A 26,868-nucleotide genomic window follows, 5' to 3' on the forward strand; every position below is an offset into this window, starting at 1 on the left:
TGGAATTTTGGAATCTGTGAATTTCTAAATATTAGAATTTTACAATTTTGAAATTTTCGAATATAAAAATTCTTGAATTTGAGAACCTTAGAAATTGTAAATTTCAAAATGATAAGGGATCCAGTGCACATCTTTATGGCACACCAGTCCTTTTCTTTACAATACAACACCTAACAATTTATTTATAGATAATAAACACAATTTGCGGATAAAGTAACGTAACACATATCAAGTGTCCCGTCATAAACAAGGGTGAAAATTTAACGTCTTCAGGTTTCGAAGTCGAAGAGGAAGGAAATGAGGAACAGTCGAATTTTACGAGGCATTTGCTAGCGCAATTCCGCTCGTTCCACTGTGAAACTTTTATTCGAGGCTGGACCTGGATCGATAGTACGGAAGCCTGGTTTTTTGAGCGAGATCGACGTTCCTGTGAAATAATAAACGGCCAGCTACTGCTGGCCATTCTATGTACGTTGCAATTGCACTGTACTCACGGAATATTTAATGGGACAACGCCGAAACAGGTAATTAGTGAATAAACCAACCTACTAATTTTGTTGATACAGAAGAATAGAGGAGAACAGATTTACCGCGATTATTTATGACAAATTATTAATATCTTTGCTTTGAATTAATTTTTTTGAACCTTTTAACTATAAGTAAAGTGTAAGGTTAATTAATTTTAAGTACAATCTTTGAAAACATTACAAAAAATTATAGAAAATAATATGAAATACTCCATGGTCCGCTGTCTTGAGGCTCTCTCCATGGTCCGCCAAAAAACAGTATTTTTCTGTTCAAGCCTAAATTATTGAAATTAATTATTTATATTATTAAAAAGAAAATTTAATTCTCATGACCCCATTGCTCATATAATTTTAAAAGTTGTGAAAAATAAAAAGAAATGAATAATTACATCCGACTTTTGCTTTAATGAAAGCTGAAAAGTATCAAGTTACATGATTAACATGAATAATGAAATATATATCTACCTAAACGTACTGAAAACCTTATTATTACATGAACATTTGTTACATGAAATAACTATAAAAATTTGATTTTAATATATCTTCTTTGTAACTAATCCTGTCAATGTTTGGTTACAAAATTGGTTACAAAAACAAAGATATATTATTTCCTGAAATTTTTTTAATTATCGTAATCATCCTACACCGCTGACCACGATGATCCATTCTCCCCTAATATTATTAACTGCACAAATTTTTAATTGAACATCAACAACGAAGAAGATTCATTATTACAATCACCTTAAAGGCAATAAATCATACGTATTACATTGTAAATCGACTCCTAGTAAGTTGATTAACGCAAACACACCAGCGTTCATGCTTCCGGCTTCGTAGGGAACAAAACGTGACGTTCAAAAGGGAATCGTGATAGCTGTTGGCTTTACAGCTGCAGCGTTGATACAGTACGACGATAATTCCATGAAATTAGGAACAGAAATCACATGGAATCAGTGAGAATCGATTAGGATAGAGATCGATTGATCCGCTTCCATGTAATAGCACCAGAATCAAAGCTGAGGGCTTATTGTTCCTCCAATTTCGACTCTTTCAATCGAAAACCATACTCGATCTATCGATCACGTGGCGAAGAAAACCACTAATACGGATCACTTTTAAGACTGCTTAGCAAACCTTCTTTTCCCTCTGCATTACATAATCTCAAGGCGAAACCAATGAAACTATGCGAATATCATCTGGGAACCTTGAATTTTCAATACAGCTCAGCTTGTTTTCCAGCATGGAAGAAAATAATTTTTGGAAAACCATTTGCTTAAGTACTTGCAATACTCGCTTCAAGGTTTTCGAGATTGAAAAGTGCAAAATTTGGGATTTCTCGATTGCTAGAGAATTTTCGGATCTGATGGTTTTGAAGAAGGAAATATTTTTGATTGGATATCGCAATAAATTTTTGCTTTTCGAGCTTTTAATTTGAAGAATTTAAATTTAAAATTGAAAAAATTAAAAGCATGTAAAATACAAGTAAAAGCAAGTTGAATTAAATTAAAATTGTGGCTCTCTCCATGGTCCGCCATCCGAGGGTTAAAATTGAAAAGCTTATTTTGCAATAATCCATGGTTTATTAATTGATCTAGTCCACTATTTTGATTGGCAGTTTAAAATGAAAACAGATTACATTGGATGACCATAATCGCTCTCAATAATGAGAGAGTGGAAGGGTCACACTATCATGAAGATACTCTGAAATTCCAGGATCAAACAACCACAAGAGATTTGCTGTAACGTTCGCGTTTGAATTTACATTGAAGGAGCGTCCGATTCACGTGATCTCACCGCGAAAATCCTACTCGAGCTCGATTAGCACTATTGGAAAGCTTCGATTACAGCGTCCGATCTACATTTACAGTTTGATGTTCTGTTACGCGCTCGTGCACTCGAGAAGCTACGTTTCTCTAGTTCCCGATAAATACGACTACTTTCGCTTGCCGATACGTTGCCATAAATACACACTGCGATTGATCAATAAGTCGGCTTGCACGCTTGTTCCCGCTTATTGCATCGACATCGAACTACGAATCAATTTACAAGGATGGACGAGATATGTTCCGTGAAAAAAAGTTACAGTAAATAATTGTTCGTTTCAACACCTTGTGGATAATAAGAATTTGAGAAAATTAGAATTTTTTAAATTATGGAAAGCAACGTTTTGTAATGAATCAATTTCTAAATTATTTAGTTTCCAAATTTCTAAGCTTTTCTAACTTCTAAATCTTTTCTAATTTCTAAGCTTTCAAATTTTCAAGTTTCCACATTTCTAAGCTTTCAAATTCCTAAGTTATCAAATTCTAAGTTCTAAATTTCTAAGCTTTTCTAATTTCTAAGCTTTCAAATTTTCAAGCTTCCACATTTCTAAGCTTTCAAATTCCTAAGTTATCAAATTCTAAGTTCTAAATTTCTAAGCTTTTCTAATTTCTAAGCTTTCAAATTTTCAAGCTTCCACATTTCTAAGCTTTCAAATTCCTAAGTTATCAAATTCTAAGTTCTAAATTTCTAAGCTTTTCTAATTTCTAAGCTTTCAAATTTCTAAGTTCCCAAATTTCAAAGATTCTAAATTTCTAAGTTATCAAATTCTAAGTTCTAAATTTCTAAGCTCTTTTAATTTCTACATTTTTTCTAATTCCTAAGCTTTCAAATTTTCAAGTTTTCACATTTCTAAGCTTTCAAATTTCTATGTTCTCAAATTTCTAACTTTTATAATGTCAAAATTTCTCTTTCCAAATTTCTAAATTTCTAAATTACACCATTAACATCGAAATGATTCCCAAGTGTCCTAAAACTAGTGATCAATAACGTCGAAAAATATTCTAAAACCGTAGTTCTTCTTTTATTACAAACTTGCAATAGCTACAAACCAATCGAGTGACCATAAAATTAGTCCAGACTTAACGATTCGTTGTTTAGCCATGTATACGTGACCAAGGGCGTTCATAATTTATGGACCTTGTATGGAGACATGATAGCGCCAAAGAGTCTGGAGGTCGTGCTAAGCGGATCGAACTTCTTTACAGCCATGTAAAAGCATTCTCGCGGTTAGGTTAACCACGTTTCGAATCGATCAATCTTGATCGAACTGTTTTTAATCAATCCCATCCTATCCGTCGAGCTTCTTAACAAACTTAAACGGCGTCGAGAGACGTTCCATTCGATTAGGTTAATCATTTGTCACTGTCGAAGACCAATTCAATTTGCGAATCTGTTGCTGTTCACAATCAGCTTCGATTTCTTCACAGAGTGTAAAATAGACAAAGTTGCCTTTCATTTTTAATGACAATTTCAAAATAAAAATAACTTCTAAAAATAAAGCATTTCCCAAAAAATGTTCTTAGATATTTTTCCTTCGACACCCTGTATAACTACCGTTTCGAATTATCCTCTTCGATCCGCTTCGATCCTCGGCTCATGCGAGCGCACCGCTAACTCGAGAGGAGAAGAGCTTTTAAGGTCGACCGTGCGAGCAACGCTTGCATGCTTGTAAAAACGACGATTAAGATACAAATCTAGAAGTCGAATCGATGGGAAAAGTGGTGGCAAGGTCCAAAGCTTTCCACGTGTCGCCTACCCTTCGTATCTAATAAGCTCGAAAACACCAACGACTAAGGCCTCGTCTCATCCTCGTTTTCCTCTTCAACGGTAACGCTGATGCGGATCACCTCGAGCGTTAAATCGTGCGTGAACAGTCTCCTAAATTTCCAAACTTCGAAGCATTTTTCCTGTTCCCATGAAATTTATAGTCGAATGCTATGTATTTTTGTTTGTTTGAAAGATGACTTTGTTGGTGATTGGAAACTGAAGTAAAATTCTGGACCGATCAAAAGTGTCTCTAAATCAAATTCAACTTGCGATGGTTCGTTTGATAGCTTATTAAGAAAAAACTGTCGTTGTCAACTTTCAGTTCTGTATTTCATCTGGAGGGTTAATTGGGAATAGTATCAATAATATATCAATGATATAAATTTAATAAAATTTTTAAAAAAATATATAAAGCTAGATCCACGACTCTTTCAATACAAAGGGGTAAATTGAGAATACACACATATATGAAAATAAAATGAATCCTGATCTGCAACCCCATTTTTCAGCATTTTTGAAGGTTTTCGACTTTTTACAGCTTGGATTTTCAATTTACAAATCTGCAAAAATTCTATAATATGTGTCTCATAAATAGGAATCTCTCTGATTTTTCTCAGAATTTTTCATGCACTAATACAGAAGAAATTGATCAAAAATTTGAATTTTTAGTTTTGCCCATTACTACCTCCTAGATGAGACACATGACTGGAATTTGACACACACTGTTTTTCCTTGATAAGCTAACAAATGGCCATCTTATCCGGTTATACCCTTTGTCTATCCAAGTATTTCACGGTCCAAGTCAATAACCCTAATATTCAGATGCATTTTAACACATTGTATGCAGGCTGTCTTGCATTCCAAAATGCAATTTTCGAAAAAGAATATTAAAAACCGCTCTAATTACTAATATTTTATGAATAATTATTTATTCTTCCAAACTCAGTGTATAAAGCTTTCAATTTCAAACGTTCAATTTGCTTTAAAAAATTCAAGAGTCATAGGGATCTCATTTCGACGGATAATATGTTAAAAACGTACTACTACGTTCTCCGCATACAAGATACTTCAACTCTATTTTAATAAATTATTATAAATATAAGAGAAAATTTTTGATAATTTTAAAACGTTTTATAATTATAAACTTTGATTAAAAAAAAAAGGAAAAAAGATATGTGGAAGAACAGATAGTTTAGATCGCCAGAGTGCACTTTCTTCCAAGTAATATTATTTTCCAACGCGCTTTTAAGATTTTAATCAGATTAAAGTGTCCTACGGAGCAACATTTAATCTACTTACGGAATCTTTCGTTAATAATTTATTTACAAATGTCCGGCTCGATTGTCTCAGGGACCAGTGGCTACTATGTTCAAGTGATAACAGTAATGGCATTGCTGGATGAAGAAACCTACCAGGTGGCCAATAAAAGAGATAAAAATGTTTCAAGTCCCATAATTCTTTCTTTAGTAACCATATTTAGGGGTTGAGAAAATTGTTTGAAATTCTTTAATCAATTTAAAGGGATGAAAGTCGAGGCACGTCCGTCGGAAATCATGCATTCGGTCAGCGCACTTATTTCCATTTAATTTCGATCACTATAGTTGGTGGATACGGAAGCGAGGGATACGCGAAGGGGCCAAAAGGGGTTGAAAGGGGGGCGCACTGCCGTCGAATATCGATCGTCCCACTTGTCAATTCAAGTATAAAGCGATATACATATTTGAAAACAGTACATCGTAAATATCGAGAGAATTTCGTGTCATCAGAATGTTGATTCAAAGTTGATGAAAAAATAAATTCGTTACGATCACTTGTACGATATTTCAATTTTCATATGAAATTGGCTTTGCGATGTTTTATTATAATTTTATGATAAATCGAAAATTTTATTGTTTTCTATTTTCTATCAAACATAACAGTCAATCTTATCACTTTGATGGCTGCATATTTTGCAAAATTTATTATTTTTCCAATTTTACAAATTTTTTAATATCTAATAAAATTTATTAATAGAAAATTATATTTGAGAGCTTTGCGTGGTATAGGCTGCGAAATTACGAATTTTCAAATTGCAATTGATAAAAATAAAGCGGAGAAAAAATTTTATTAATTATATTAATTATCTCAACTTTGATGAATGACAAAAAACAATAGAAAACATTGCTCTTCCATCAAATGATTAGTGACACGATATTCTGTTATTAATTGAATTTTCCATCGCTAATTGAAGGGTCGAGTTGGATAAAACTTCATCGAAAATGGCCCTCTGTTTCGGAAGAAACGAACGGGCACGCGTGAAATTTTACCGGAACGATGACGGATCGAGCAGAATCGAGCAATTTGTTGCCAAAACGTATGAATAATCCAGCAATGTCAGTCTCGTAGGGCTGAATTGTAATTTATCAACGTCATCTGGCAGGGCTTTGCTAATTGTTGCGGAAACCGATACTCTCTTCCATTTCCTTCAACAACTTCAGTATTCAAGGATTAGTCGGAAAATTACTCAAACTTATATTTCCTCGCGTGTTCCACTTCATTTTGCAACAATTGAAAATAATAGGAAAACATATTTCTGTGGTAGCAGAGGTTTCAGTCTATCAGAATTGAGCATCGTTTCAAATAATCTTCTGATACATATTTTCTATAAATGAAAGTATTTTCAAATCAGAAATGATTATTTCTTTCAATGAAAATTTATTTGTCTTTTAATAAAAATCTCGAATAAAACTAAATTATTTAAATAATTTTTAATTTAGACATTTTTATTTTCAATAAAATTTGATTTTTCCTGTTATTTTTAAATAAGGAATTGAATTTTTAATTATTCGAATAAATTTGTATTCAAATAATTTATTTCTTAATCTTCAGTATCTTCGGTTTAAGTGAAATTTCTGTCAGAAGATTATTTCAAATTATTCCCAGCTCTGCAATCTATCAGCTATTTTATATTGTACAAAATGATAAATGTAAATTGATGAGATTTAAAAATTTTATATTTAATACTTTTTAACTTGGAGTGGATAATTTTAATATTAATTAAAGGGATCCATATTAATTAGAGAAATCAATCAATATAAAATTATTAAATAAATTATGAATGAAAATTAAAAGTTTCCAATTTAATTTTCATTAAAAGGATATACCTTTCCAAGTTAAATATCGTATACTGAATATTAATATCAATCAAAAAAATCTCATTCATATTTCAATAAATAGGAAACAGAATTATTGAAAGCTTATGAAAGATTTCTATCAAGGGCAAATAAAAATATACATATATTTGTGGATTGTAACGTAAACCCTTGTGAATATTGATATTAATATTAACCTTCGATAAGTATACTATCAATATGTAAATTACAATGGCCTTGGTTTTGATTGTACGCAACATACTGCAGCGATTCAGAGATAAAAATAGCACGTCGGTAACTGTCACCCTGACCTTACACGGCCACCCACCCCTTCGTTTTCGATCTGCTAACCACCATTCAAGCCGAATGCCAACGATGATGTGGGAGGTCAAGGGCATCGCTCGAGACACAGGAAATCTTATGGCTGATCTATGCGACCCGTTACTACTGACGACCTCCGGCTGCGATTAGCAATAGCTTCGAACCGCTTCCAATCAATTCAAACAAACTTCTTTCATGATTTTACAAATTTTTTTACATTTACATTTTGAAAGTTCAATTAGGGTGACCCCTATATAATGATTAACAGTTTTCCTAAAAAAGTAGAAAATATAATATAATGAATTTCTCATTATGGACAGTATAAAATTTAGAAAATGAATATAATATCAAATAGGGATCTCTCCATGGTCCGTCGTCCAAGTTAAAAAACGCATTATATGATATGTCTTACTTTTTAATTAAAAATGTCAATCATTATATAGGGATCAATAACTGAGGCTTCTCGAATTTGCATAAAAATCAAAGTGACCCAACTAAGATTTCCCATGGAGTTTTCTAAAATCTTCTTAATATGTTTCAAATAATAATTAGCAGTAATATATAGAAAACAAAATCTATGCCAAACAAAAACGACCCCAGCCACAATCAGCGATGGCTTCGAATCGCTTCCAATCAATTGAAACAAATTTCTTTTACATTTTCAACATTCAACTATTAACAAACTGAGGCTTCTCAAATTTGCATAAAAATCAAATTAACCTAACTAAGATCCCCAAAAATTTGTCTAAAATATAGGCTTCTTAACGTGTTCCAAATAATTAATAACTATGTAGAAAATTAAAATAAAAATTTGTATAAGAATGAAAGAATTGTAAAAGAAATTTGTAAAATGAAATAAGAAATGTTTCCACCCCTATCAGAAAGAAATTCCCATTCGATTAAATCCTTTCTCCTCGGGATAAGGTAAATTGTTCGAGAAGTAGTAAAACAAAGCAGTAATTGATCAGACGTCGCTATATAAAATCCTTGATTCCTCTCTTTGATTCCCGGTCTTTACCAGAACAAAATGGCAACGATGACAGGATACGTTCAAGGGTCAAGGTCGACTGGCCGGCAGGTTCCCTGCGCATTGAAGGGGTTGGACGAGGGGGGTAGAGTTTGCAGTCGATTCGTAATTTCGTTGCAACTGCAGTTGAACAGACGCGCTCGTAAATTTCCGACACGTACCGTGCTGTTATTAATGACCGGTCATTAAAGGCGACGCAAAATCGAGCGTGGCTCCTTTACTGTTCTCACCACTTTCGGTTAAATTCTCCGCATTTTGGCACGCGAGCTCAAAACTTGCCTGTTTTATCCCTATATTTATTCAACGACCAGGGATTTTATTGAGCGTCGAAAACTTTTTAATCGTTACGCTAAAGTGGGGACGATGATTCAAAGTTTAAGCTGAAAATTATTATGTTTATTTTCGCACCACGTCTAGACCGCACATTTATTTATTTTCAATAAAGTTTCGTTTTTTAAACACAATTGAATTTTGTCAATTAAATAATATTTCCTTTAAATAAAATTTTCACCCTTGATTGCACAGTACATTTGTATGATAATCAGAGACTTGAAATAATAGCAATACTACCCCCTGACCTTTGGTAACGCGCGAAGCAGAAAATAGATAACGAGCTGTTTACAAGAGGCTATTTTTAAGCACATCATTTAGATATTTCTGAAGATATTTCTGAACAACTCTACAGACACTCCAGTTCACGCAAATCCATTTTTTCAATCGGTTGCCTCTTCGATCGGTGAATCAACATTTGACTCCATTGCGCCGATCAATGACTACGCTTCTGTTCTCGTTTTCCACTTCAACCAGAAACAAAACGTTTCGCTTGACAGGCGATTTATAAACTTCCGTTTTGAAGGACTCGAAATTTCATTTTACTCATTTGTTTTTTTGGGGATTTTAATTTGTAACTTTTGTATAGAAATTTTTAAGATAATAAGAAAAATTTGTTGAAACGAACAAAGGAAAGACAGGTGCAAAATAATTTTATCAAATGTCACTTGGTTAATGCTCTTTGTACAGAATGACGCGATCGGTAGACCGGCTTTTTCCATTTTGCGATAATTGCCGGAAACCATGGGGAAGCGATTATCGCAACCGAGCATAGAAACGAAAATAGCCGAAAACCGCGATTTTATCAGGGAACCGCGAAATCCCATTTAATCGGTTCGACCGTTTCGACCGCTTTCAATCGGTGTCCTTAATTGTAAACCGCAGCGGCTGCCGATCAAAATGCAATTTCAAACTTCGACGTTCATGTGTTTTTCCTCGCTACAGGAAATTTGATCCCTGTTTGATCGCTTTGATCGCATCGTATGCTTTCGTTCGAAATAAAGACACCTAAAAATACCCATTCAACTACTCGATAATGCTGATAAACGGAAATGAAGGTGATAAGAGAAAGAGAAAAATATTCTTTTAAAACTGCTAAAAGCTCAGCAAAAATAATTAAATATATGTGACTCCTCTTTTCTTTTTAATTGAAAATTTATTTTTAAAAAGTCAGAAGAATTAAAAATTAATTTCTGTGAAAAATTAAAGAAAATCCACTGTTAAATATTTTCAAGAAAAGTCTGAGGAATCATCCTTCTAATGTTCCTTTGACGATCTCGTTAGAGCTCGTCAGAAAGAAACAATGAAGAAAAGGAAAAAAAATCTTTCGAACGAATTCGAAGCCGTCTGTCGCCGAATTTTCCGGTTGCAAAAACCGTAACGAGAAAAATGCGCCACCGTCGACTGAACCGAGGAGAATTTCAAAGGACGTTGCTTCCGGTTGTTGAACACCCCTACGCCCAAGGTAAAGGCTCTTCCTTGGACGTTCACAAAGGCTCAGCGCAGCCGGTAACTGCATTTACTTCGACATTCCCGGCACGACCGGTTGCACTGAACGCGGAATTACGGCTTAAAGAGATAAGAGGATTTCAAGGGAGCGTTCACCGTTTCCTTCCTATCTTTCTTCCGCGTTCTTCCACGAACTAGCTAAGGCCGCCACGTTCGAAAGAATCGCGATCACGACGGCGATATTAGTTCGCGAAGAAATGCTGCCCAACAGCCCAACGACACGCGATTTCCTTAAGACGATTACGTCTTCTGTAATTGAGTTACGCGAATTAACAGCTTCTTACGCAATAAATGTACTTACCAACACCTAATAATTAGATCATTTTTCGATCATTTTTTAACACCATTATGTGGAAATTTATTTTAATAAATTATTAGATTTATGTAATTAACGTTTTGCACGTGTAGGGTAACGTATGCAGTTGGGTAGGTAATGTGTTTCTGAATTTTCAGACGGCGGACCATGGAGAGAGCCCAAAGAAGGCGGGCCATAGAGAAAGCCCTAATTCTAATTTAATTTTGTATTTTACATTATCTTAATTTTCTAAATTTTGCACTGTTTTTAAATTTAAATTCTTTAAGTTAAAAGCTCGAAAAATAAAGTACTTGTTTGACTACCCCTTTTAAGTAAGGGTCGATAACTGTATACGTTACCCTATTCAAATATATTTAAAGTAATATTTAGAATTTTTCTAAGTGATTCTGTTGAAAATTTAAAAAATTACAGTAAAACATTAAGAGAAACTTGCAAGAAATGCTATCAAGAGCAACTCTGAGCAGAATTTTCATTTGCGAATGATCCAAAAAAAGTTTCCTCTGGTTAAATACTAATTCTTTTGATTATATAGAACATACTGTTTCTTATAGTTTATTCATATCACGTGTGATTCTATTGCGTTTAATGAAAAATACGTGCGCGGAGAATAAATGAATAGGTGTGAACAAATATTGAAAAATATCAAAGCGAACAATGCCTCGAACTGAACAAAGAATAGTATATTGAATGTGTGAACACGTGCCATAAATAAATGAAATTCTTATTCATTATTCCACCACGTTTCGATTCTTTCAAGCTATTATAGATTTTCAAAGTACAAATCGATGGACTTTCATTAATTTTTTTAATTTTAATCATCATAAATAAATAAACGGTGGCGTTTATAAAAAATCAGATCTGATATCTTAATCTGAACCTCAATTTTACTTTAATTTTAATAATCATAAAAATTTCTAAGCATCTCCTGGATTTTTTTGGTTTCATTTTCCGATGCGATTAAATTACTTTCCCTTCACTAAAGACGCTACGTGATTACGAAATCTTTTAATTAATCCTTTAATAAATAATTCGCTTTGGTTAAACGAGAATTCCGTGGGAACCTTAACCGTACGAGGTTCTGTAATCAATTTGAATTAACACCTTCACGGTTTTTATCACCAAGAGACTGTTTCGTGTTTCGACATTCGCCAAATATTCGCGTAATCATCGGCTCGCTCTAATTATCGAAGCCGAGAATTAATTACTCGTCGGAGGAAAATTCTACACCTCGCGGCCAGCTTATGATTAATTACCAATTCACGATCGACCTTCGATTTCAACGCGTGTATAATTGATAACGTTGTTAAAAAAAAAAAAAATGAACAAACTTTACTTCTTTCGATCGTTGCGCTCCGTGTATAATTAATTAGGGGTAATTATTCAATTAACTACTCTATTCAGAAATTTCCAATAATTTCTCGTTGGGGTTTATGAATCATATTTCTAATTAATTGAAATACACAAAAGAAAATATTATTCTTACATTTTTAACTTCCCTCTTGGACGGTTCTATATTTTCATATCAAAGTTAAATGCAATCATAGGATGAATATATTTTTATTACACCATAAATCAACGGTTAAAGGAGAAGAAATCGCGGTGTTTCACGTATGTCAGGAGAGAAATGGCTTCTCCGAGAGAAAGCAGACACGATTCTACTAAAGCCACGTTTGCGGTAAATCGGTGTAAGTGTATTGTGCAAACTCACCAGTTTCGGCCGCTGCTTGGAGCAACATCTGCTGATGGTGGTGTTGCCTGGTGGAGGATCTGTGATGGTGCACACTATTCAGGACGATGTTACTGGATGTCCTGCTGAGTGCCTTCCTCTGCCTCACCGCCTCCTTGTAGATCTTACAATACATCACTATCATCACCAAGCCAGGGATCCAAAAGGAAACACACGAACTAATGACTGCGTAAGGTCGGTTCACAACAAAGGAACACACCTGAAACAATAAACACCATTCCTTTTATCATCCATTCTACCTTGCTATCTCAGTAATTTTCATTTATTTTAAGTCACTACGAAAATTTGTGATTTTAAAAATTTTCTAATTTAATTGTATGAGAAATTACTTTGGAAATGTAAACGTTAAAAATGGAACAGTGAAACTGGGTCAATTGTGACCTAGATTTATGAGAAATTGGTGCCTGCATTCAGAAATTATTAAAATTTATTGAAGTTTCATTTTAAATAATCTTCTGCCACAAATTTTGACTAAAATGAAGGTATTCAAGAATGAGAAATAAATTATTTATTCGAATAACTCTTTATTTAAGATCACTAAAATAATAAGTAATTAAGAATTCAATTAGTTCAAACAGAAAAATCCAATTTTATTTTAAATAAAAGTTTATTCCAAATAAATTCCAAATTATTCACTATTTTCAAATAATTTGGTTTTATTCAAAGATCTATAAATAAATCTTTATTCAAAGTAAAATTGATTTTCATTTCATTCAAAATATGTATTAGAAGATTATTTGAACGAGGAGGAATGAAATAAAAAAGACATATATAGCTGTTCGAACGAATTTCGATTTTCGTTGGCTACCAGGAAGGATTTTTAATCCAATTTCGTTTTACGACGGTGGTTAAGCTCAGTGTCGTGCATGCAGAATTTATATTAAACCTCCGTTGTAATGAGATGAAGCCTTTCCTCGCGCTTACGTAAACTTCATTTTGAAACAATGTATCCTGTTATTCTTAACTTGCATTAGAGTTTCGGTATAATGAGCAAGTGAAACTAATCAACCTCTAATTAACAATAATTATCATAAACGGATTGATATTAAACTTTAATAACACACCAGTTAAAATGGCTTAGTATGATAAACAATTGATCTTTAAAGGTGGTAAATTGAATTTTCCCCGTGCTATGTTACCATTACTTCTAAATTTACCAGGAACCACGACATTCACGACGGTGTTCCCATGATGCATCGGCCACTATGCATAACCAAATTAGCCAATCAAGGAAACAATAGTGCAAGTTACGTGGACCATACGAAGGGCGTGATTGGTCGATTTACTCGTAACGCATGCGTATGCAAATACTGAAAAGCCTTGCTGAAATCCTCTTATCCCTCAGGAATTACTGTCGGTGCTCACTATTTCGTATGCAAGTCAGAATGCTTATTAAGTAGACGCGTTAGCATATCCAGATCTATCTGACGAACGTCCTACCAAAGTCTAAACGAATAACTTATTTACCCGGACGGAGAGAGTTGCATCTAAAAATTTTACATTTTTGAGTTTTATATACAGATCAACTAAAAATTGTACCTAATTTTATGAGAAATGAATATTAGAAAAGAACTAGACATAATAAAAGTAAATATTATGCAGGTATATTTAAAAACACCTGGTATTTCAGAGGTAAAGAAAAAGGGATTGATATCTTTAATGGAAATGAGGAAATGTATACCAATGTATTACCCAGCTTTTATAAAAATTTGTAATAATTTGTAATAATTGCAATAATAATAATATAATTAATATATTAATAATTTGTAATAATTTATAATAATCTTGAGTTGAAGTTATTTTAAAGCTTAAGAAAAGTGTTAAGTTTCTATTTGTTTATTGGATATTTTTATAATATTCAAAATTCCTATTATTTTGATAATAAATATATGAATAATTTTTCACAGCATTTTTAAATCATTTTATAATTCAACCCAATTATTGCCCTATGCTAATAAAAATTTGATAAGAAAAAGGGATTGATATCTTTAATGGAAATGAAGAAATGTGTACCAATGTATTACCCAGCTTTTATAAAAATTTGTAATAATTTTTAATAATTATAATAATAATAATATAATTACTAATATATCAATAATTTGTAATAACTTATAATAATCTTGACTTGAAGTTATTTTAAAGCTTAAGAAAAGCGTTAAGTTTCTATTTGTTTATTGGATATTTTTATAATATCCAAAATTCCTATTATTTGGATAATAAATATATCAATAATTTTTCACAGAACTTTTAAATCATTTTATAATTCAACCCAATTATTGCCCCATGCTAATAAAAAATTGCTAAATAAAAAAAAATTGCTAATAAAATTCCTCGACCTACCTCCGGATTCTTCACCATATACTCCAGATGCTCCTGCGTGGTATACCATCCCATGAAGATCGGTATGAAGCTGATGAGAGCCGGCAAGACCCACGCGCTACCGAGCATGCATCCGACGGTGCCCTGCCTCATGATCACCGTATACTCCAACGGGCTGACGATCGCGTAATACCTGTCCACGCTGATGCAACAGAGATGGAGTATCGAGGCGGTGGAGAAATAAACGTCCAACGAGTTCCATACGTCGCACATGAACCGACCGAACAACCATTTACCACCTGACAACTCGGCGGACGCGTTAAACGTCATCGCGCACACCGCCACCAAGAGATCAGCTGCCGCAAGGCTGACCACGTAACAATTCGTCACTACCCGTAGCCTCCGGTGCCTTCGGACACTGGCGATCACCAGAGCGTTACCGAGAACCGCGGTGGTGATTATGCTGCCCATTATGATACCCTTGATCACCACCACGAAAACGCTCACGTTCTCCGGTAGATTCTCAACGGTCGGGTTCTCCACGGGTACCGAGGTCACGTTGTTCGCCGATGTGCTGGACGAGGTGCTGGTGTTGCCGGAAGGCGTCGGAGTTGGGTCCACTCGGCTGGGAAGGCTGGTCGTCACCGCTGCCATTACGTTCAACATGGTGGACGAGGTCTCGGATGATCCCCGGCTGGTTTACTCTGTCATGGCTGTCCGATCCGCTTCATTTGGATAATCATGACTGCTATATACATCTAATTAATACTCCGCTTTCTTTAGCTCTTCTCCGTGGCTTTGGATCGGATGGTTTTATTCCGGATACTCTTTGATGGAAAATATTGGATCCTCCAGTGGGTCCAGGAGACTTTGGAAACCAGGTGTCCTGATGCGATTTCGAGTTGGGTAGACCTTCGATGGTTGTGTGTTCGAGATGACTGTTGATTTCTGAATCTCCATTGTTGATCCAGGTGGTTTGGGATCGTTGAGGTTGAGGAGGTTGATCTTTGGAGTAGAATGTGCGGTTTCACTGAAGCTGCATTTTTGCTCGAGTCCAATGCTCGTTGATTACACGGTACACTTTGCGAAGTTGAAGTTTCAGTTTGGCCGCGGTGCGGCTCGATTTGTATCGCTCGGCGAGGATCGGTCAATCAGATTAAACAAAAGGTATCGAGGTATTAGCCTAATCCCACTTGATTCTGATTCAGCGTAGTCCCTGTAATTCAGAGATACGGAACGATCGATGGATTAGTGGGAATACTTCTTACGTTTCGTTACGGGATTACAACTTGATTCGCTTACAAATTGGTTACTTTTCAAATTAACCCTTGACATACCAAGGGAGGTCCTCGGAGGAGCCCAGAGAGTGATTTTTGGTGATTCTGCCGTAACTATACCAAGAAATTTATTCATCATTTTTATATGTGCCCCGGATTCATTTAAGATAAATATTTCATAATTAGACTTATATGTTCGCTCAAGAATATAAAGAAAAATAAAAACACACTTGGGGTTTCGGCAGAGCCCCGGTTGGTGTACTACGTTACATATTTGGATTGATCTATTTCTTGTTGAATAATAATGTGGAGGTGAGCGCGGGCCATTTATGACCAGGTTTTCTTGACTTCGAAATAAAAGGGAGATGCTATCTTCAGGCCCACAATAGCGATTCGCCGCGGCCAACAATACTTATTTAACTTAAATACATTTTTAAATGTCCAAAGAACCATATTTGAGTAACCTTCCACACTAAAATGATGAGGAATTTTAAAAATACCATAGGGTCCTCAGAAGACCCCGTTTGGTAAACAACATTGATGACTTAGACTTGGTATGTTAAGGGTTAAAAATATTCAGTTTTCAGTTAAAATTTTTGTCTATCATATGCTATCAGATTGTACGTGCTGTAATTACGTTAATTAAGAAAACTCTTTGTAATCAATTCTAATAAAACAAACCTGTGATAGTGCAATTTTAAAAAAGGATGAATAATTATGCTAATGATTTTCAATGAAGTTCAAACTGTTTTAGTAAATTTACATTAATTAATTCGGAGAAAATTTACAAGGTAAAGACATTTCCCTTCCGGCGAACAAGAACTTCCTGCGACACATATCACGATCTATTCAAGAATACCTCCGCTTCCAAATATTAATCACCGAATTCCATATGTATGTCGACGGGTGGAATGATTAAAGGGACTGCAGTTGCATACTGCAATTGCATCGAATCTGCAGAGGCTGCGACGGCTTTCAGAAAATGGTGATATGTAAAACGGAAAGCGAGATAATCTGCCTACCACAGCTGACATTTCCAACAGGAAACACCGATGTTTGGGCAACAGTTCAACCTCCATAGGGATCCATCACATCATCAAGAATTTCTTTTTAAATAAAAATATTATTTAAGGAATTAGAGTACCTTGAAACTTTCAAAAAATCGAATTTTTTGTTTTTGGCTTAGAACAATTTTTGGAATGTCAAAAATAATGTGCAATTTATGCCAGAATAAGAGAGCAATGATAAATTAAAAATTTCTTTTCTTATTTAAAAAATATTGTTACTTAAAACTTGGAACGACTTTTTCTCAAAACTACATCTTTTAAATTGGTAACAGTAGAATTCAAAGAATTTTTGATCGATTCATTTCAAATTTTGAGAGCATCTTTAAAAATAAATTTTCAAAGGAAGTACATACGGAAAATTATCTGAGTTATAAAGAAATTTCTTCAGAAATCCATGTTTTGAAAAATTCATATGTATTTCTCTAGCAAATTTTTTATTTTTCCCCAGAATTAAATACTGATCACTTTTACTGCTCGCGTTGTTGCTTTCGTCAGGTTTACAGCCGTCATTTGGGAAAAAACAATAATCTAAAAAATTTCTTTTATCCTCCAAAATATGTATAATAGAATCTCTAAACTGGATTTTGCATTTACTTCATTCTTTCTCCAAAAAAGAATTCCTGAAAATCATTCAATGTTTGAAACCTCAAGGTAGCCTAATCCAACCCTTTAAATTAACCCGTTTAAAGGTTAATTCCTGTTTCTAGATTGCATCGATGACAAATCGTTCCATCACACCGTTATCGTCCTACCGTTTCTTGGACAACCGAGAAAAAAAGTTTGCACCATAGCTTACGGTTAAAAAGTGATTGCACCGAGATGGAGCTATTTGCGAAGAAGATTAGAGGAAGGGCCTCGGAATTGCAGGACGATGAAAATACTTTCTTCAGCGTTGCAGGCCACGATGAAACGGCTCTGTGCAGTGGCTGCATGTCAGCGGATATAATGAAAGAGCAGCTGAATTCTGGGGCTGCTGCGTGTTTCTCAGGCCTTTAATTGCAACGTCGTGGCAACGGAATGGCGGAACGGAACCGCATTAAAGCGGAAAAGGGGGTTAACAACATCTTTCAACGAATATTTAGAACCGCTGGATTGCGATTCCCCTGACGATGCTCCCTGGATAATTGCCTCACCGATGCTCGCTGTTTAGATTGAACATTGTACGATTCTGCGTGTACCGGAAACCGCACGCTTTCCTTCTCAATTTATCATTCATTTTTATCAACCCCTTAAGACAGTGTTTCTCAACCATTTTTGTGCCATGCCCCACCTAAGCCTTTTTAAAATTCTTATGCCTCTATGTAACATATACAATTTCTTAGAGTAATAAATAATATTAATGTAAAAAAAATTAAAACGTTAATTAAAAATTTTTAATATTCAAAAATTGAATTATTCACTGAAGAAACTTAAATGATAGATTTTAAAAAGAAATCACTAGAAAATTGTTGAGAAAATACGGTAAGTAAAAATGGAGAACTGAAATTCAAGTACGAAATAATTTTAATGAAAGATTTTTCTATGTTATTTTAATTATCACTGAGAGTCGCCATACGATTAATTTAAACTCTGGACGAGTCCATTTTCGAATTGCCACCCTTAACAATCAAATAGCCCCCCTGTGGAGCGAGGGCCTCACGTTGGGAAACACTGTCTTAAGATGAATCAGCCAGTTTCGTGTTCCTTTTCCTCAGAATCTGCTACAGTTATCGACTTCAAATTTTTAGAGCATCTGGTATCATACTAGATGTGTATTTTAGCCAAAGAGAATGTTGAAATACCGAATAGGAAAAATTATACAACCCTTTCAATGTGTGGACTCTTTTGTACTCTTACCTTCAACATAGAAAATGCAATCAATCTGTCTATAGATCGAATTTCAAAAAAGTCTTTGGCTAAAATACGTGTTACCCTTAGTAGTAAAAGTACACTAAATTTCAACTCGATCAGTCGAATGGTTACTGAGAAAAAAGAACATGAGTGTCCAAAAACGTGATTTTACAGGGGAAGCATTTTTCTAAAATTTTGCCTCTATTAATTCATCCACTTCTAGCACCTCAAAAATTATTTTAATTATATATTCTGATCCCAAATATCGTTTATTATAAAATAGAAAAATTATTTTTTGATTCCAAGAAATACCCTCTCTCCTTGACTCTCCCTGATAATTAACGCAAGAAATTTCATGCAGTTAATTAGGTAGTGGAAAATTTACCAAAAGCAGCTTGATAGAACTTTTAATTGATGCAAATCGTATAAATCGTACAAAATCCAATCTCACGATGGATTACCCGTGGAGGGAAGGGAGGGAGAGTCTCAAGCGAAACTCGTCGCCCACACAACACGTGGACGTCAGAAAAGAACGGAATGTGTGTCAATCGATAGACGTTATTCGAAGTATAAAACACACACGGGATTGAACAATTTCATCGAAGAACAATTTTATGAGCATCTAAGACTCGACCGCGGTATCGTCCTCGGCCAGACGCGCTCCCGCTTCCGGTTCACGCTCCTTCGAACCAATTTCCTCCGCTCGGACTTCGCTGGCCATTGAACCAATTCTAACGAAAGCGAATTTCCCATGAAACTGAACCGATTAATAAATTCTATTATCGATAACTTCTTTAACAAAATTTTCACTATTTTTATCATTCGACATGAAGCTAATTTTTACATAAAACTTTTATTTAACCGGGGTACAAAGTGGATTCTAGGCTTTATAGAAATTTGAAAATTAATTCATTTTTATTTTACTTTTAGGAGAAATTGCTCTAATATTTATTAAAATCTATCTTCTTTGATTCATTTTTATTTTATACTTGTTTTTAGAAGAAACTGCTCTGATAAAGTTTAGAATCTTAGACTTTTGGAATTTCAACATTTTTGAATTTTGGAACTGGAATATTAGAATTTGGAAATTCTTAGATATTTATTGACAAGTGATTTAAACCTTCTTGCAATAGAAATAAAAACTCGAAGACGAGATTAGGAAAATAAAAATTTCGCTTATCACTCAGCGGCTTAGGTTTAAAAATTCTAATATCTTTTTTGCTTTAGAATAATGAAAAATATAACAACATTTGGGCGTTTCACATGCACTGAAAATTAACGAAAATGGTGGTGGGTTGAATTAAGTAACCGAGGTGAAATCTCGAGCAACGAGGAAAATTGAACCGAGAGAACTGAAACTCCTAGTTGAAACTTGTTCCGAACAACTTCCGGTAAGCCTTCATGGTGCTGGGCGAATTTGCGAGAACTTACTGGTAAATGCTAGTACGATACATATGTATGCAAGTGTAACTTGAAAATAATAAGAAAATTATGCTACTTTTGATGCCTTAATGTTTAACAATTCTAAATTTTCGTTCTGAATATTTATTGGGTCGAATGTATAAAAATAAGCAGATGCATTTCAGTATGAAATACAAGTACAAGCAAATACTAAAATCTTTTACTAATGCTAGGCATAAATTAAGGAAAAAATTAATTCTGTCTGGCAGAATTAAAATAGCAATATTGTTTACCTAAAAGCACCAGTAAATACTTAATGTTATGCATACGTATTACAAGTAATTACATATGATAATTATATTATAAATAATTACTGACAAATTTAGTAAATATTACTAATCGTTTATGCATACGAAACCTAGTATTTACTTAAACAATTTCTAGTATTATAAAAAAATCTACTTTCTTTTATACATAGGATTCATTATTTCATTAATGAATTGAAACTTCAAAATATTCCACTCAGGAATTGAATTTAGTACATTTAACTAATTGAATTATTAAAAATTGAAAGGATGCGTAAGATTGCAAACAAAAGGAAGAAAGTATTTCAACTAAAAGTGGAAATTGAACACAGCCAGTGATCGATAAACCATAATTAATATCTCAATATTCAAACCCTCATCAAAGTTTTAAGACGGATCTTCGATACTGAAATACTTCTTAGCCAAGAAAATTTTTCCAAGTATGGAAAGAGAAAGTAGAAAAAGAAGAAAGATGATTGTCATCATAATTTTACTACCTTTTTTATTGAATTCTGCAGAGTTTGTTTCGGTGGCATTTTTTCTGCTTCGAGGAAAATAAGTTGACCGAGTTTGGGTGAAATGAACAAGGTGTTAATTAACATCGACCTAGCGAAATTCAGTTTCAATTTTACAGTATTCAAGGCAATTTACTTTTGTAAATTTGCAATTTACAAAAATCCGTTGCATTGTTTGCAATTGTACCATGAATTAACAGATGTGTTAATAACATTTCGATAATTATCTCATTAAATACACGAATGGATTGCTTTTTTCTTTATCACCGTTCTAGCAACTGAAGGAAAATTTGTAAGAGAATCGTTGTATAATTGTATAATTATTCCTGGTAATTAGCAGTCATCGCTGCGGGGTACATAACGCCTGCTGGTACGAAATGAACCGGAACAATTACCAATTGGTTCAATGTTTTCCCCTGACTGCAATTTTCTTGATTGCATTTGCAAAATGATCAAAATTCGCATACTGATTTCTGGTGGAAATTATTGTAAAAATTCATTTAGCTTGAGTTGAAAACTTATTCCTAACATTTCTGTACATTTGTTCAAACATTTCTAAATACCGAAATTTTCCATATTTCTAATATGTATTAATTTAACACATCTAATATTTGATTAATTATATTATTCCATAGAAAATTGAAGATCATATTATGGCTGACTAGAGATTTTATAGATTCATTTACTACTTTCTTAACATCCTCATAAATCGAAGCTACGGGAATTTATATAGACGTGCAACAATTTAAGAAAGATTTCAGTGGTGGAAGAACGACCGAGAGGGATCTTTTGAACGTCTCGCCAGGCTATTTCCCCTTCGATTCCTTGACGGAACAAGCTATTGTAGTTGAAGGTGGAATATCTCTAAAAAGATCGTCCAAAATTCTTCTTCTTTCTTCGAGAAGAAATTTTCTTGAATTTATCGAATTCTACAAGGTGAATCATGCGACTAAAGAACTTTAACATTTTCTGTGGATTATTCATTTCGAAATTTTGTATTAATTTTCTAATACACTTTTTAATAAATATATCATTTTTAAACGAAGAAATTTTATAGATAATGAAAATAATATGAAATACAAAATGAGATTAAAATAGGGGCTCTCTTCATGGTCCGTCCGAGGTTTAATAAAAAAACGAAAAATACTTTGATAAAGTTTGCAAATTTTGTGAAAATTTGTTTAAACTTTCATATGCAATATTTACCTAAAAACGTATTATTAATTCAACAGATACGATTATTAACAATTTTATCAAAATCTTCTAGCAAATTAATACAAGATTGAAAAATATTATACCGGCTTCTCGTCGGTTCATTTTCAGTAAATATGTTGTGTAAACGTGACAGAATGAAACGATATATTTATATAACTCTGTCCATTATTTTTATTTATTATTAATCGTAGCTTGAATACGTAATACGAGACAAAAGGGTCCATGATATTTTTATACCTTTCCCTGGAAATATCTGTTTGTTTATTCAGCAATTAAAACTGACGGCGATGTGCAGTACGTCACATCTGCTCCAAAGTTATTTAATAAATTAAAAGCGTTGTAAAGGAAATAAAATTGAAAATGATAGCGATGGAACAAAACAGTTACTGGGGTGAATAAAACAAATTATTGCTCGAAGAATTTTTAAATTTTACTGAAAATTGCATCAAATAAAAATTATTCAGACCAGTAAGATTTTCTAGATGATAAAATAATTGGCAAATTCTAATCGAAGAAAATGCTTGCAAATTTTCTCCTCGCGTCATTAAAACTTATGTCGAATGAAATTTTCAATCCACATAAAAAATTTGTAAAAATGCTGCATCAGGAATTAAAAATTGGGTAAAAACTGAATAAAAAATCACTTCACATTCTGTGTGGAGTAAAAATTATTTCAACTAATTGAATATAAAAGTAATTTACGTAAGATAAAAGTAAAAATTACAATTTTTATTAGGAATATTTAACACCTCTCACGATTCAAAAGAGAACGAATTCACGTTCCTCTTTTCAAGGATTAAAAAGCCGAAAATTATGATCGCTCCACATTTTACACGACTGCAGTGCGAAATATTCCAAAGAAAGAATATCTCGTATTTCACATACGTTGGGGAGGAGGAATTCAAAAAATGAATGAACCGTGTTTTGCGTGCCTCGCGGAACAAGAATCTGAAGAATGACTGTCCTATATTTCATCTCTTTCAAAACACTGCAAATTGTTGCATAAAGAAACGTTAAAACATTTGCTGATCAAAGAATATAAATCTACTATTAGGACGAGCTCGATAAGTAACTTTGAATTAATTAAATGAACCCAATTTTACTTTCTACATTATAACAAGTGAATAGTGTAATTATATTAAATTAAATTATTTTTTATTCTTATATACTTTTGCCTGAGAAGCTTGAATTTTTCATTGCAAGAGGACAATTAATAAAATCACCCCCAAACTTTATTCGAATTTCAATTCAAATAATTAAATAAAATTTAGATTTTAAGAAACTTTATTCTGTTAAAATTTTAACAGAAATAATTTAAGAAATGAGCAATTAACATTCATTCCTTATAGAAGAAGAAATTACTTAAAACAGATCTTTAATTGTCGAATAACTACTCTTCAACATCATCATCCCCTAAAAGGACAATAAATCTTAAGTACATCAACAGTAAATGATTTTCTTACACCTTTAGACTTTCAAGATAACAGCAATTCATTGAGATTGAAAATTGCCGTTGAACTGAACAAGATTTAAATTGATATTGATGATTCATCGTTTTATGAAAAATACTCCCTGTCACTTTCACCATCAAACTTTCATTTAACTTTGACCAAGGAAATCTGAAGCACGTTTCATATTTCATACGTGCCGAAGGAATGGAATTCCAAAAAATGAACGTTTCACATTCCTGTGTATCATTTAATAAAAATCTGAAACAATCTGCTTCAATTTTCCATTCATTTTCCTGAACAATTCCTCACAAATATTTCACTAGTTTTTTTTTAATAACAGCATTCATTTTCTAATACCACAGAAATAAATGAAATTAAAGAATTTTTTTAATTAAAATACACTCTTTTTACCAAAATGAAAATTTTTCTTTTAATGAAAAATCATTCAAATTGAAATATTCGACCAACCCTTGTGCACCAAAAATTTCACCCTCCTTGGCAGACAAATATATTCACCAACACAGAAGAAACTAAAATTCATCCCTTAAGAAACACTCACAAAAAATTCACCCCAATTTAACAAAACACTTCATCTTCCTTAAGAAAACATTTACCCAGTGATTAAACGACCTTAAAAATTCCAATTTAAATTGAAATTTCATCCAACAATTTACCGTTCAGGAAAACTGACCTTCCCACTTCCGTCGACTTCGGCCTCCGACAAACTACCCGACGATCACCGTTCGCGAAGAGGGTGTCGAGCAAACAGATGAGACCACCCTCCTATCAAGGCCCAGTTTTCCAAGGGTTCTCAATTCTTCGCTCGCGAGGAATCCTCTTCGATCCGGAAAAATTTCTAATTCTTTATTTTCCCAGTCGACCACGCGACAGTTCTTCCCTCGTATAATTAAATGAAGAACGATAACTTCCGGTGAGGGCACATTTTCATTCATCGTTTCGCGATGCACCGTGTAGAAACGCGTTCGCGAAAGCAGCCGCGTGGCCAGCCGCTCGTATCAGCGGGTCAGGGCGCACTGTCCGCTTCCGAAAGACACCGAACGCTTCGAAGAGTCGCCGCGAAAGGCACCACCGTCGTGGAAAACAACCCTCCTCCTCCGAGGGGGAGGGCAGGTGCGATGCACCAACGTTCTATCCGGTGGGAAAAGTAGGGGTTCCTTGTAAGTGTTGATGGAGGGGCTGCTACCCTTACCGCGGTTATCGCGTCCCGTTCGCAAGTGCAAGGTTAATTGCTAGATACGAGGGGGATGATTTTTCTTGCCGCTTCTGCGGCCACGCTCGAGGCTGATGTTGCCGGAGATGGCTCGTGACGAGAGTTCCTGGAGGAGATTGCTTTTTACCTGTTTCGCCGGGCAGTTTCTTTTTTTTTCTTCTTCTTCTTCTTTTCTTCGGGTGTTTTGCGGTTGATGCACCGAACATCGAAAGGTTAATCAACTACCCTTTCGATACGATTGTGTTTGGGGAAAACTAGTCTCGAGTGTAATTCAATTTTCAGTTCAGTGTAATTTTGTTTCAGGTGAGAGATTTTTTAAGGCGGGTGTTTTGCTTTCTAGTGGTCATTGTGTGGCTTGCTGTTTTGACAATTTCTGGATTCTCATATTTCTTTATGGAGAGCAAATTTAAAATTTTTCTTTTTTACTATAGATGAAGGTTTTATTTTAATACACGAACAAAGAGATTTTATTCAATTAGAAAATAAATATTAAGCAAAATAAAAAAGTACTAAAGAAGATATTTCTGATCACTCTAAAATAGATTCTGATTATTCTATTACCCAGTTTCTAATCAAATGTATTTTATTAAATGAAATTGTTCAAAAATCATTTAAGTAATTTCTTTGTTTTGCATTTACCTAAATTTATTGACGATATATGCGTAAGTTTAATATAAATCAAATTATGTAAACATAATCCTAAGTGTAATAACCACTATAATAATTAATATTATTATTATTCATAAAAATTTTTCCATTTCAGCGTTTAAAATTTCACATATAAATAATTAAATGTTTCATTTCTTATCCTCTCCCATTTTTTAATTAATTTAATAAAACAATTTATGTGTAAAAATGATCAGAAATTAAGTCAGCAACGACAGCTGTCGATAGAGCGAACGGTTTAAATTGCCCACCCCCTTATCTAAATATAAATAAAATAATTGTTTTATCAGAGAATTTTCATTCGCAATGAGAACTTTGTCACGTTTATACATTTCTTTCTATCAAATAGAAACGTAACGATCAGTAATTAAGTTGAAATTCGTAATGAAACACGTCCAACATAAATTTATCGCGTTACATTAATAGGATTAGAGGTGATGTTCCATTATATTAACGGGTACACGTTATAACATTAACGGTAATTCGATTTAAATCCGCAGTAAACCGTCTATATAACAGGTTTGATTGAAATCAATTTACACAGAACGATTAACCTTCTCGTCGACTGTTAAACGAGCTGCATCCGTAAACCGTGTTATTGCTCCACAGAAAACGATATCTTTCATCTTCATTAATTAACCATGAGAAAACTGTTGAGCATCGAGTCGTATTAAATTTATATGAAGTTCATTCAATCGATTTCAATTGCCTTTATTGTATCGTTCTACAGTAATGCATCATCGAGGAAAATCGTAGAGAATCCTCTCTCAGATATCGTTTATTACGATTCTTTATCAAAATTAATCGTTGTAATTCATTAACGCAATAAATCCTATATTAACCCTTTGTTGCATAATTTCTGTTTCATTTTGAAAAGAAACATAGCTTCGTGCAATATAAAATATTTTATTATTTTAGAAAATTATTTAAAGAAAATTTATTTAAAAAATACATGGATTTCATAGAATATTATTTTATAAATAAATATATTTGCGATGTTGCAATATAATGCAACGAAGGGTTGAATTAACTCTAATTGAAAGATTGAATGCAAAAATCAGGCAGCTCTATTTTTACTAATTTTACAGGAAC

At 33.6% G+C, this 26,868-nt stretch overlaps 1 protein-coding gene across 5 annotated transcripts in view; it reads right to left on the reverse strand.

The window, feature by feature from the left end:
• Positions 1-26,868, reverse strand: part of LOC114878170 (octopamine receptor beta-3R-like) — a 118,805-nt gene that overhangs the window by 86,615 nt on the left and 5,322 nt on the right. For 4 of the 5 annotated variants that reach the window (XM_029191658.2, XM_029191657.2, XM_029191656.2 and 1 more), the window contains 2 exons: positions 14,840-16,034; positions 12,461-12,698 (listed from right to left, as the gene is read on the reverse strand). In XM_029191658.2, coding sequence (XP_029047491.1) covers positions 12,461-12,698; positions 14,840-15,484 — 883 coding nt within the window. In that variant the 5' untranslated portion in view covers positions 15,485-16,034. Of the gene's footprint in view, positions 1-12,460; positions 12,699-14,839; positions 16,035-24,570; positions 24,917-26,868 lie in introns of those variants that run through there. The other variant, XM_029191659.2, reaches the window with a different exon arrangement.

Source organism: Osmia bicornis, chromosome 8, assembly GCF_907164935.1.
Source record: "Osmia bicornis bicornis chromosome 8, iOsmBic2.1, whole genome shotgun sequence".
In the NCBI taxonomy this organism is placed as follows: domain Eukaryota; kingdom Metazoa; phylum Arthropoda; class Insecta; order Hymenoptera; family Megachilidae; genus Osmia; species Osmia bicornis.